The 14,742-nt window shown below is 41.0% G+C and overlaps 1 protein-coding gene across 3 annotated transcripts in view; it reads left to right on the top strand.

Moving 5' to 3' along the window:
• LOC134225378 (mucin-2-like) overlaps positions 1 to 14,742 on the top strand; it is a 212,384-nt gene that overhangs the window by 195,021 nt on the left and 2,621 nt on the right. For all 3 annotated transcript variants that reach the window (XM_062705396.1, XM_062705398.1, XM_062705397.1), the window contains exons 5-8: positions 7 to 103; positions 168 to 374; positions 440 to 924; positions 1,080 to 1,263. In XM_062705396.1, the coding sequence (XP_062561380.1) occupies positions 7 to 103; positions 168 to 374; positions 440 to 924; positions 1,080 to 1,263 (973 nt within the window). The remainder of the gene's footprint in view (positions 1 to 6; positions 104 to 167; positions 375 to 439; positions 925 to 1,079; positions 1,264 to 14,742) is intronic.

Below are 14,742 nucleotides of genomic sequence, written 5' to 3'. Positions count from 1 at the left end.
TTTCAGATATGCGAACGTTGTGCCGCTCCCGGAGACAAGAGTTCATTTGAAACGACTCAACGATGATGAAAAGACTGAATACATCAACGCAAACTTTGTCAAGGTGAGCACGTTTATAAGTTTTCGTTGCAACTTAGTTCGTATTTCCGCATTCGATCATGTTTTAGGGTCCGAAGGATAACACCAACTACTACATAGCCTGCCAAGCACCCATGGAGAACACGATCAACGATTTCTGGCGCATGATCTGGGAACAGAATTCCAAGGTGATCATCATGGCCACCGACCTGAGCGAGAACGGTGTCGAAAAGTGTGCCGAATATTTACCGCCATCGGTCGTTTTGGACAACAACCGAACGTTCGGTGATTTCCAGGTGATTGTAATAATTTGTTAACATGACAAACAATTATCTATGAAATGTATCTCAATCTCTAACAGCTAACACTCAAGAACCGCGAGAACAAAGAGAAGTACACCATCTCAACAGTGCATCTGCGCAACACGCAGACAAACACGTGGCGTGAGATCATGCACTTCTGGTATCAGTGGCCCGACACTGGAGTGCCCATCGACGAGTCCTCGATCATTGCTATGCTCCTGGAAGCCCGTAGCTACTCACGGTTGGCTCCGGGTGAGCTGGCTGAGGCACCCAACAACAACAATCAAAGCAACAGCACCACCGCGAACGGCACTGTAATCACCAGCAATGGCATCAGCGGTGGTATAACCAGTATTGCGGAAGAGCCCACGTCGATCGAAACCACCGAATCGAATAGTGTAGCGATAGGTAGCAACAATGTAGATAGTTCCAATAACAATAACAACACGATAGGTAAGGCCAATTCGGACGGTGTTCCTCCTCCGAGCTTGATAAGCAATGGAGGAACCATGGACAAACACAAATCGCTGCAGCGAACCCAGGGGTAAGTTGTAACTGCGGATTCCTACACTGCCGTCATACGCATATTTGTCCCATGTTTGCTGGGATTCCCTATATACATGGGACAGTTATGCGTATAACGGCAGTACAGCACTACATGAGATAACGAAAATCTGTTCTATTGTGCACTGCAAACAGACCCATCACGGTCCATTGTTCACCGGGAACTGGACGAACGGGGACGATAGTTGCATGCGACGTAGCGCTGCGAGCGGTCGAGATTCCTCCACGAACGGTGGACATTCCGCTGGTTGTGTATTACGTTCGGCGGGGACGTGCCAGTGCCGTCAGGACGCGGGAGCAGTACGAACTGATCTATCGGGTAAGTGGGAAACTCGTATGAAGTGGGAGCATAATTACATGCATCATCAAACATAATCTCAATAGTTAATTCAAGTCAAATCCAAATACAATCCAAATCCAGTCTACATCTATTCGAAATCCAATCCAAATTCAATCCAAACCCAATCTTAATTCAATGCAAATGGAATCCAAAAAAAATCCAATCCCTATCCAATCAAAAACCAATTCAAATTCGAATCAAATTCAATTCACTTGTCATAAGACGAGTTTGTACAATCCCATTTAATTCCACCACTTAATTGTACCTTGACAGATACGTAAATGATGGAATTAAATGGGATTGTACCAACTCGTCTTATGACAAGTGAAGACATTCCACTAAAAAGCTTAAAATAATTTTCTTAACAAATTCAACTCACATCCACTCCAAATCGAATCCATATCCAAATCAAACCTAATCGAAATCCAATCTAAATTCAATTCAAAATCGATCCAAATCCATTTCTAACCAAATCTAAATTTTTCCAATCATACCAAACCAAATCTAAATTCAAATTAAATCCAATGGATGTCGCGACATAATGAGTAATGCTCGATTGAATGAATGCTGAATGCTGCCACGGTCGAACTGAAGGATACGTATCAAAAAATCGTCGATGAAATAATGAGTGAGATGAAGGACAGCCTCATAGCTGAGATCAGGCAAGATATCAAAGGAGGTTTCAACAAGCTTTCGCCTGCGGTACAATCTCCTGTTCCACGGTTCAGGTTCGGAAAAAATAATACGCCGAAAAGAAGCCGTGATGACGAAGCTGCGACATTTGATCAACCGGCCAAAATTCTTCGCGGTGCCGGACCGTCAAACGTCAACGTATCATCAGCCTCTGTAGCACGATCAACTGACAAGTTCTGGATCTATCTTTCGAAAATTTCACCTGATGTATCGAAAGCCGATGTCGAGAAACTTGCCAAGGATTGCTTGAATGTGGACGAAGCTACTGTTAAATCTCTGATACCGAGAGGCAAACAAGTCTCGACACTGTCATTCATCTCTTTCAAGGTAGGAGTCAGTCTAGCATCGAAATCGAAAGCTATGAATCCTCTGTCATGTCCACAGGGGATCTAATTCCGCGAGTTCATTGACGACAATACCCGCACTCAGACTTATTGGAAACCAGCCCAGAACGTGGATACTGGCCCTGTTATCAGCATTTAGAAGCTACCTTCGTTCGTGAAGTCTCTCCTACTGTCGTATCTATTTTTCCTCATTCCGCTACCACTTGTTCTCCGCTCACCGTCTACTACTAAAACGTCCGTGGATTGAGGACAAAAACAAGCACTCTACTCAATTCACTGCTGTCCTGTGATTTTGATGTCATCGTATTCACAGAAACATGGCTCTATTCCGACATCTCGAACTCCGAACTGTCAAGCAACTACACCATCTACCAATGCGATAGAAACACTCGCACCAGTGTATTTCAGCGTGGGGGAGGTGTCCTAATCGCAGTGAGAGCCCAGCTGAATTCGAAAGCCGTATTTCTTGAAGGCAGCGATGATCTTGAGCAAGTTATTGTGAAAGTTATGCTACCACATGAGTCCATCTGTCTGTGTTGCATCTATATTAGACCGCGCAGTCCCGCCGATATTTACGCTAAGCACGGTGAATCCCTTATGCGTCTCCTCGAGTTAGCTGACCCTCGTGATACCATGATAGTCATGGGCGATTACAACCTTCCTAATTTGGCCTGGGAATTCGATGATGAAGTACATGGGTTTCTGCCTCTCAACGCCTCGTCGGAACAAGAACTTGCAGTAGTTGAGTCTTTACTAGCCACAGGATTGCAGCAAATCAATGATTTGGTTAATGCGAGTGGTAAGCTTCTCGATTTAGTTTTCGTCAGTGATTCTGATTCTGCTGTTCAACTTGCGGAAGCTGAGTATAACAGCGTGCATGAAGTACGTTTCCGTGAGTACATTGAACAAATGCAACGGAACTTCAAAGAGAACCCTTCATCGTACTGGTCTTTTGTGAATACTCGCAAAAGGTTACCTGGTATTCCGAATAACGTCTTCTTCCGCCGACAACACTTCTGCAAATCTCTTTGCTGAGTTCTTTCACAGTGTGTTTGAGTCAGATTACCATTCACCGCCACAACAATATTTAGATGAGTTACGAAGCTTCAACATCCATCTACCGCAGCTAAACCTCAGTTTTGACACGGTTTTTAACGCTCTTAATGCAGTTGACGCTTCGTAGGGACCTGGTCCAGATCAGATTCCACCGTCGTTCATAAAAACTGTGCAGCCTCGCTGGCTGTCCCAGCCCTGACAATTTTCAACCGATCACTCGCGGATGGCGTGTTCCCTGATGCCTGGAAGCACGCATCAATTACACCGATCTTCAAATCTGGCAACATACATAGCGTGGGAAATTATCGACCCATTTCGATCCTGAACTGTTTGGCCAAAGTACTCGAAAGACTGTTGCATGACAAGCTTTATCCAGCCGTTAAATCCGTTATATCAGAATTCCAGCATGGATTCATGCAAAAACGTTCGACGATCTCTAATTTGATGAGCTTCACATATAGTGTTATTGGATGCATCGAGAAGCGGCAACAAATAGATGCTGTGTATATTGACTTTTCGAAAGCATTTGATAAAGTTCCGCATGATCTTGCTATTTTTTTTTAAACTGAACCGTCTTGGTCTACCGTCGTGGATCGTCAACTGGATTCATTCGTACTTGACTGCAAGAAGAGCCTTCGTCAAGGTTCGTGACGCCACTTCCGATGAATTCGAGATTCCGTCTTGCGTTCCACAAGGGAGTCACCTAGGACCTTTAATTTTTGCGCTATTTATCAACGACGTTTGAGATCAGCTACACTCGTGCAAGCTGCTTTTTGCGGATGACCTGAAAATTTACCGAGAAGTGAAGTCAGCCTTGGATTGCTGTGCACTTCAAGCCGACATTGTGCGCTTATCCTCGTGGTGTCAGATAAACGGAATGCAAGCCAAAGCCACCAAATGCAGAATCATTACTTTTTCCCGTGTTCGCTCACCAATCAGATTTGACTATTCGATGGACCATCAGTTACCGCTTATGAGAGTTAACTCCATAAAGGATCTTGGCCTTACCTTGGACAGTAAGCTTCGGTTCAACGAGCACATCTCAAAGACAATTTCCAAAGCCAACACTATGCTTGGCTTCCTGCGCCGCAACTCTGCACAATTTGATGATGTTTATGCTTTGAAAACATTATACTGCTCATTGGTCCGAAGCTTTCTTGAGTACGGAGTTCAAATATGGGCTCCTTACCATGCGTACCACGCATATTTAGAAAGCATCCAGAAACGTTTCGTCAGATTCGCATTACGACAGCTGCCATGGACCAATCCCGATAACCTGTCACCGTATGAACACAGATGTACGCTCATTGGCTTGCAAACACTCTCCAAACGCCGAACATATTTACAACGACTTTTTATTTTTGACATGATCCGTGATAACATTGACTGCAGTAGCGTGCTCCGGGAAATCAACTTCCACGCACCTAGCCGCCGATTACGCAATCCCCAATTGCTTTGGACACCGGCGCACCGCACTGCTTACGGTTACAACAAACCACTTGACAGATGTTGTAGATTGTTTAACGATGTATATGTTTGAATATTATGTTAGTAAGCTTGTCTTCAAAAATATGATTAAGATAATGTAGTCTGTGTGGTTTTGAACCAAAGATGAAATAAATTAATAAATAATTCAATCCAAATTCATCCACATCCAATCCAAATCTACTCCAAATCATATTCCAACCAATATCTTATACAAATTCAAATCAAAATCCAATTCAAATCTAAACCAAATACAATTAAAATCGATTCCACATCTAATCCAAATTCAATCCAAACCGATTGAAATCTAATTCAATTCAATTCCATTCCGACCACTCCATTAGAAAATCAATCCAAATGTAATCCAAATTACAAACCGATCGAAATCAAATCCATTCGGATTCAAATCCAATCCAAATCACATTCTATTTCTGTAATTTCCAATCCAAAATCAATCCAAACCGATCGAAATCTAATCAAAATCAAATCCAATCCAAACTAAATCCAATCCAAATCAAGTTCAAATTGAGTATAATTCTAATCCAATCCCAATGTAATCCAAATTCATCCACATTCAATCCAAATCTAATCCAACATCAATCCAAATTCAAACTAAATCCAATACAAATTTAACCCAAACCGATCGAAATCTAATCCACATCAAATCCATTCCGATCCAAATGCAATCCAAATACAAATCCAATTCAAATCTAATCCAAATATAATCCAAATACAATCCACATTCAATCCAAACCGATCGATTCAAAATCTAAATCCAATACAAATTCTTTCAAAACCGATCGAAATCTAATCCAAGTCTAATCCAAATTCAAACCCAATTCAATTTAAATCGAATCCAAATTCAATTAAAAAAAAAAAATCCATATCTAATCAAAATTCAAATTAAATCCAATATGAATCCAATCCAAATCCGATCGAAATCTGATCCAAATTCATTCCACATCCAATCAAATCCAATTCAAATGCTTTTTAAATCCATTCAAAATCTAAGTCCAATCCAATCGAAATTCAATACAAAACCGATTCAAATTCAATGCGAATCAAATTTTATTTCAATGCAAATCGACTTTGGAGTAAATTCTATCCATATGCAATCCAATTCTGATCTAAATTCAATCCAAAATAAATCCAAATTTAAATTGAATCCAATACAAATTCAATACAACCAAAATCTAATCCAGATTCAAAACAAATCAAATCTAATTCAAAACATCCAAATCCATTTCAAATGTAATACAAAAACAATCCAAATCTAATCCACTTCAATCCAAAATTAATACAATTCAAATGTAATCCAAATTCCAAACCGATTGAAATCAAATCCATTCTGATCCAAATCCAAATCAACTTCTACTTCTGATCCAATCTCAATTCAATCCAATTTCATCCACATCTAATCCAAATCCAATCGTAATCTAATTCAATTTAAATCGAATCCAAATTCAATTAAAAAAAAAAAATCCATATCTAATCAAAATTCAAATTAAATCCAATATGAATCCAATCCAAATCCGATCGAAATCTGATCCAAATTCATTCCACATCCAATCAAATCCAATTCAAATGCTTTTTAAATCCATTCAAAATCTAAGTCCAATCCAATCGAAATTCAATACAAAACCGATTCAAATTCAATGCGAATCAAATTTTATTTCAATGCAAATCGACTTTGGAGTAAATTCTATCCATATGCAATCCAATTCTGATCTAAATTCAATCCAAAATAAATCCAAATTTAAATTGAATCCAATACAAATTCAATACAACCAAAATCTAATCCAGATTCAAAAACAAATCAAATCTAATTCAAAAACATCCAAATCCATTTCAAATGTAATACAAAAACAATCCAAATCTAATCCACTTCAATCCAAAATTAATACAATTCAAATGTAATCCAAATTCCAAACCGATTGAAATCAAATCCATTCTGATCCAAATCCAAATCAACTTCTACTTCTGATCCAATCTCAATTCAATCCAATTTCATCCACATCTAATCCAAATCCAATCGTAATCTAACCAAAATCAAATCCAAAATCAATCCAAATTCAAAACCAATTATATCCAAATCGGATTCAAATTCAATTCAAAATAAAGCCAAATCCAATCCAAATCCATTCCAAATCTAATCCACTTCAAACCAAAATCAATCGAAATCCAATCCAATGGATGTATTTAATACAAATTCATTCAAAACCGATCGAAATCTCATCCAAATCCAATCGAAATAATTTAATCCAAATAAAATTGAGTCTAATTCTAATCCAACCAAAATCTAATCCAAACTCAAACCTAATCCAAATCCAAATCCATTCCACATCAAATCCGAAGCTAACTTAAATTCAATCCAAATCTGTAACAAATGTAATCCAAATTCCAAACCGATCGAAATCTAAACCAAAAACCCATTCCGATCCTAATTAAATTCAAATTGAGTCGACTTCTAATCCAATTCCATCCAATTCAATCCATCCATCCAAATATAATCCAAATTAAATCTCACATCAATCCAAAGCAAATAATTGTTATCCGAATTCCAAATCGATCGACATCCTATTCAAATCAAATCCATTCCGATCCAAACCAAATTCCAATTAAGTTGACTTCTAATCCAATCCCAATTCCATCCGAATTCATCCACATCCAATCCTAATCTAATCCAAATCTAATTGTAATCAAAGCACAATCCAATCCAAATTCAAACCCAATACAATCCAAATCCAGTCTTCATCCAATCGAATCTCTACCGAAATCCAATCCAAATCCATTCAGATCCAAGTCCAATTCATATTGAGTCTAATTCTAACTGAATCCCAATTCAATAATAATTTATTCTGTATCCAATCCAAATCTCATCGTAATCCAACCAAAATTCAATCCAAATTTAATTCTATTAAAATAAAATTCAAACCCAATCGTGATCCAATCCAAATTTTGTTTTCATTTTCAAACAAAATTAAATCCGAATCCAAATCAATCCAACCCAACAAACAATTCAAGATGAATAAACTTGATTTTTAGCTGAAGAAGCAAATTTTCAACGAAATAAACGCTTTATTATATTCTAATGTTTGTTGGGAATTCAAAGTGAGTCTAATTCTAATCCAATCCAAATTCAAATTTAAATTCAATCGAATCCAAAATTAAAATCCAATCGAAGACCGATCAAAATTCAAATGCAATCGAAGTCCAATCCAAATTCATTCAAAATGAAGCCAAGACAAATTCAATCCAAATCAGATCGAAATCTGATCCGAATCAAATTAAAATCCAATTCAAATCCAATCAAAATCTAATTCAAATACAATCCAAATCAAAACGTAATTCCACCAAAATAGAATCCTAATCCTAAGCTTTTCCAAATCTAATTAAAATGTAATTCAAATCGAATCTAAATCCGATTGTTATTCAATCCATCTTCTTCTTCTTCAGTGGCTCTACATTTCAACTGGAACTTGACCAGTTTTCAACTATTCTAGTAGCATTTTTTCAGTTACATTAATTGCATATTATTCGGCAGCTCAGCCGTACGAAAATCATTTTTTTTGTTAAATATCTTGGTTGTGCATATGCACAGCACATGTTTCGAAATGAACAAATTGATATGAAATTTGAGAAAAAGTATCCACGTGTCTTGGAGGGACTCGAACCCTCAACCTCCTACTCTCTAGATAGGCTTGATAACCCCTTCACAACAAGACCGCTTAAAGGTCACGTTTGTGAAAAAGCCATCAGAATCCGAGTACCACCCACACGGTTAGCTCTTTTTTGCAAATTGAATATCTTTCGGATGCTTAGATATTTAACAAAACATGATTTTCGTACGGCCGAGTTGCTGAATAATATGCCATGAATTGTAATCAAGTGTCTGTCTTCCACCGTCATTCGTCATCTGAGTGCACGCGACCGCATGCGTAGAGCAATCACAGTCATCAAATGCTTTACCCAAGTAACAATTTCCATGCTTTATTTAATTCTTAAAACGGATTTATGACAGCAATCACCAACTAGCAATGGCTAGTTGTTCAGTTTTATTGGCACTCTTATTACCATCAATAAACCTCCCATAAAACTGCTGAAAAAGCCTCAAACGTCAAATTCCAATTGATTTTATGAGCTGATCTACGGTTGTGATGAAGAGCGCAATAAGTCATATTTGTAAAGCTCGATCAAAACCACAATTTTTGATCGTATGTGGTCAAATGAATAACCCGAATAAGAATATTTGCATTGCAATGAGTTTATAACAGTGTAAGATAAGAGCAATATTTTCCTGATCGGACTTCATGATGGCCATATTGGAAAAGAAGAAGCATTTTCAAATCAGTCAAATTTATCGCTGAAATCCATAATTAAATAATATTTTCGTCGCGTTGAACACTTCTCCTGGTAAATGATTAGAATTGGAAATATATCAGTTTGAAAAATCTACAGATTAAGTGGAGATTTGCGATGTTGATATTTTGATTGATTTCAATTTATTGCGCTGAACTACATTATTTTGCCGGCACGTGGTACAGAGTCTTATTCTTTACCTAGCTTTCACCATAAAATCGAAAGCGCAACTTATTTTAATGATAGAATATTGACGAATTAACTTGAATAAATATTACTGTGTTGACACCGTCATCATAATTTTCATCATCAGTCCATTTTGTTATTATGTATTTCTTCGTAATTTTGTTTCCCTTTTTTCAAACCAACATTTTTGACAGCTGCCGTAGCCAAATTCCCTTTTTTGTGGGTGGTATAAAAGAGGTTTCCAAATACGCTTATAAGAGGCTTATAGTGGTCATCTAGAGAGGGCCACTTGGTCATACACTCAGGAAAATCGACACATACTTTATGGCAAAAATCCATGTATTTAAAAAATATGCATATCATGCGTCGACACATATTTAATTGCATACAAATTCACACATGGCTACTATGACCCATAAGGATAGTGTGTGTGAACACTCATGTAATGCATGCGGGCGCATGGAATATATGTGTCGAAAATATGGAATCCATTTCGCTACCCCCATTGCAAAAATCCATGTGTAAACTTATGAATATAATGCGGAGTTTTTTGTCAGTGTATCTTACTCTTATAGTGGTCGTCAGCTGGTTGTCGTATAACAATGAGTTTTATTTTGAGTCCAAGAGTGGAATAAAACGTGAAATTTTACTTGGGTAGCCAAGCAAACCTTTGGCACAGCAGAGTGTGATTGATTCACATTCTATACAAATCCGCCCAGCCCGTTGTTGGGGGCATAGAGTGTAATCCTCTCGATTAATAAACAAGGCTCGCTTGACTGTAGATATATGTACAACAGTAAAGTACTCGGTACTCAGATTCTGATGGCTTTTCGGCAAACGTGACCTTTAAGTATTATTAGTCTTGTTGTGTAGGAGTCATCACGCCTATCCAGAGAGTAGGAGGTTGAGGGTTCGAGTCCCTCCAAGACACGTGGATTCTTTTTCGCGAATTTCATATCAATTTGTCCATTTCGAAACATGTGCTGTGCATATGCAAAGCCAGGTTTTTAACAAAGAAAAATCTCAAAAAAAACTGAAAGCTTTTCTATGCCCGCCATTGCATGAGTATGTATCTTGTGTACAATTGCCGTACAATGGATATACTATTCCCAGGGTGTCGAGAAAGTTTCAACCCGAAAACATCCTAGACCGGACCGAAAAACGAACTCAACATCCCCGGATTGGTAATCCTACGCCTTTGCTCGCAAGGCTACAGGAGACCCCTTATTCAGTTCAATTATTCAATCCATATCTAATTCAAATCTAATCCATGTCCAAATCAAATTAAATCCAAATCCAATTCAAATCCAATAATACAATCCAAACCTAATTCAAATCTAATCTAATTCCGATTCAGATCCAATTCAATTCCAATCCAAATCCAATCATAATCTAGCCCCAATTCAGTCCAAATCCAATAAAAACCCAAATTCAATTCACACACTCAAAATAATTGTCACTTAATTTCCACTATAAAAATCAGGTAGGCTTTAAAAATCTACATTTATGACGACCTTACTTGTGTCTAATAAAAATTACTCACATGTCATATGCCTACTAAAAAGAAATGTAGTGAAATTTAAATGAAAACGTAGAAAACAATATCTATATTCTTTTCTAGTGAATACTACTTGTCACGAGTGTATGAAAAATATATGAGTGGGGTACTCAGACCGAAGTCTATGTTTTGCATCAATCGCTAATGAAAAATTGTGCAGAAACATTCATTTCATTTATTCAGACTAAGGCCGAAGTGGCCTGTGCGGTATATAAGAGTCTTCTCCATTCGGCTCGGTCCATGGCTACACGTCGCCAACCACGCAGTCTACGAAGGGTCCGCAAGTCATCTTCCACCTGATCGATCCACCTTGCCCGCTGCGCACCTCGCCTTCTTGTGCCCGTCGGATCGTTGTCGAGAACCATTTTCACCGGGTTACTGTCCGACATTCTGGCTACGTGCCCGGCCCACCGCAGTCGTCCGATTTTCGCGGTGTGAACGATGGATGGTTCTCCCAACAGCTGATGCAACTCGTGGTTCATTCGCCTCCTCCACGTACCGTCCGTCATCTGCACCCCACCATAGATGGTACGCAGCACTTTCCTTTCGAAAACTCCAAGTGCGCGTTGGTCCTCCACGAGCATCGTCCAGGTCTCGTGTCCGTAGAGGACTACCGGTCTAATGAGCGTTTTGTAGATTGTCAGTTTGGTACGGCGGCGAACTCTATTCGATCGGAGCGTCTTGCGGAGTCCAAAGTATGTACGATTTCCAGCCACTATGCGTCTCCGAATTTCTCTGCTGGTATCATTATCGGCAGTCACCAGTGAGCCCAAGTACACGAATTCTTCTACCACCTCGATTTCGTCACCACCGATGCAAACTCGCGGTGGGTGGCTCACATTGTCTTCTCTTGAACCTCTTCCTATCATGTACTTTGTCTTCGATGTAGGCTTCCTTCAGTCTGATGTAGGCTTTCTCCATCTTCTCAAAGTTACGTGCCATACTATCTATATCATCGGCGAAGCCAAATAGCTAGACGGACTTATTGAAAATTGTACTACTCGTGTTAATCCCTGCTCTTCGTATTACCCCTTCCAAAGCGATGTTGAATAGCAGACACGAAAAACCATCACCTTGCCTGCCGTAACCCTCTGCGGGTTTCGAAGCGACTCGAGAATGTCCCTGAAACTCGAACTACGCACATCACCCGATCCATCGTCGCTTTGATCAACCGTGTCAGTTTATCCGGAAATCCGTGTTCGTGCATTAGCTGCCATAGCTGGTCCCGATCGATTGTATCATATGCGGCTTTGAAGTCGATGAATAGATGATGTGTGGGCACGTTGTATTCGCGGCATTTCTGCAGTACTTGGCGAATGGCGAACACCTGGTCCGTGGTGGAGCGTTCGCCCATAAAACCCGCCTGGTACTGCCCCACGAACTCTCGTGCAATTGGTGCTAGTCGACGGCATAAAATTTGGGAGAGTACCTTGTAGGCGGCGTTCAGCAATGTGATTGCGCGGTAGTTGCTACAATCCAGCTTATCGCCTTTTTGTAGATGGGACACACGACACCTTCCATCCACTCCTGCGGCAACACTTCCTCCTCCCAAATCTTGGTAATGACCCAGTGCAGCGCTCTAGCCAGTGCCTCACCACCGTGTTTAAATAGCTCTCCTGGTAGTTGGTCAACCCCAGGGGCTTTGTTGTTCTTCAGCCGGCCAATCTCCTCCTGGATTTCCTGGAGATCCGGAGCCGGTAGAATTATGTCCTGCGCGCGTTCCCCCAGGTCTATCATCATACCGCCATCTTCGTCTGCCACATCGCCATTCAGGTGCTCTTCGTAGTGCTGCCGCCACCTTTGGATCACCTCACGCTCGTTCGTAAGCAGGTTCCCGTTTATGTCCTTACACATATCAGGCTGTGGCACGTGGCCCTTACGTGAACGGTTCAACTTCTCATAGAACTTTCGTGTGTTATTAGCGCGGTACAGTTGCTCCGTCTCTTCACGGTCTCGATTTTCCTGCTGACGCTTTTTCCTCCGGAAAATCGAGTTTTGTCTGTTCCGCGCCTGTTTATATCGTGCCTCGTTTGCCCTCGTGCGGTGTTGCAGCAATCTCGCCCATGCTGCATTCTTCTCTTCTACTAACTGCTCACATTCGCCGTCATACCAGTCGTTTCTCTGATCCGGGGGCACCGTGCCAAGTGCAGCGGTTGCGGTGCTACCAATGGCGGATCGAATATCTCTCCAGCCATCTTCAAGAGTCGCTGCGCCTAGCTGCTCTTCCGTTGGGAGTGCCACTTCCAGCTGCTGCGCGTATTCTTGGGCTAGTCTACCGTCTTGTAGCCGCCCAATATTAAGCCGCGGCGTCCGACTTCGACGCGTGTTGTACACCGTCGAGAGTTTTGAGCGCAGGCATACTGCAACGAGGTAGTGGTCCGATTCAATATTCGCACTGCGGTAAGTGCGGACGTTCGTGATGTCGGAGAAGAATTTGCCGTCGATTAGAACGTGGTCGATTTGGTTTTCCGTTTCTTGGTTAGGTGATCTCCATGTGGCCTTGTGGATATTTTTGCGGGGAAAGAAGGTGCTTCGGACTACCATTCCGCGGGAGGCTGCGAAGTTTATACATCGTTGGCCGTTGTCATTCGATACGGTGTGCAGACTATCCGGTCCGGTGACCGGTCTATACATTTCCTCCCTTCCTACCTGTGCGTTCATGTCACCGATGACGATTTTGACGTCCCGCAGTGGGCATCCATCATATGTCTGCTCCAGCTGTGCGTAGAACGCTTCTTTCTCGTCGTCGGGTCTCCCTTCGTGTGGGCAGTGCACGTTGATGATGCTATAGTTGAAGAAACGGCCTTTAATCCTCAGCTTGCACATCCTTGCGTTGATTGGCTGCCACCCAATCACGCGTTGGCGCATCTTACCCAGCACTATGAAGCCGGTTCCCAGCTCGTTGGTGGTGCCACAGCTTTGGTAGAAGGTAGCCGCTCGATGCCCGCTTTTCCACACTTTCTGTCCTGTCCAGCAAATCTCCTGCAGCGCCACGACGTCGAAGTTGCGGGGATGTAATTCATCGTAGATCATCCTGTCGCAACCTGCGAAACCTAGCGACTTGCAGTTCCATGTTCCAAGCTTCCAATCGTGATCCTGTATTCGTCGCCTGGGTCTTTGCCGATTATATCGAGTCGCATTATCTCTTATATTGTTCGTAATTATTGGTTTTACAGGCGGCTTATTGGGCCTGCGCAAACCTCCTGTCTCGTCGGAGGGCCGTCGTGTCAGGGCTGTTTAGCGTCCCACCTAACACCAGGACTTGGGCTTGTGCGCTTTGAGCGGCACACGGTCGCTTTGGCGGAGCCTACTTGCGGATACATGCAGCTTTTTATAGAGGTTTAACAGGGCCCACTGTCAAACCCCACCACATCCTAGGCAGGCGCCACAACTCGCAGATGGCCTGGGGAGGGATCGTCAAGCCCTTGGACATAGTCCCTGCTGCCCGCAGAAACATCATGAGAGCAATTTACAAAAATAAGTCTTGAGTATGAAATAATTATTTCATAACTCTATTTTTGGTCCCGTCCGCCTCTAGTGGACGGGAATTATCATCACTCACACGGGCATTGCGCAAACTATTATTCCAATTCACTTAAAATCTATGTGTTTGTTGAAATTTCAATTCACTTAAATTTAATTACATTTTTTAGTGAATTGAGAGCAGTGAGTACCATCACTAACAAATCATTTAACTTCTACAAACGAAACTAGATGGAAAATATCCGCATATGTTTTCATGTAACTCTTAAGTGAAAATTATTTTGAGTGCATGCG

This window comes from Armigeres subalbatus, chromosome 3 (genome assembly GCF_024139115.2).
Source record: "Armigeres subalbatus isolate Guangzhou_Male chromosome 3, GZ_Asu_2, whole genome shotgun sequence".
In the NCBI taxonomy this organism is placed as follows: Eukaryota; Metazoa; Arthropoda; class Insecta; order Diptera; family Culicidae; genus Armigeres; species Armigeres subalbatus.
Note: the sequence above shows the minus strand (reverse complement) of the source record. Positions and strands in the feature narration are given on the sequence as shown.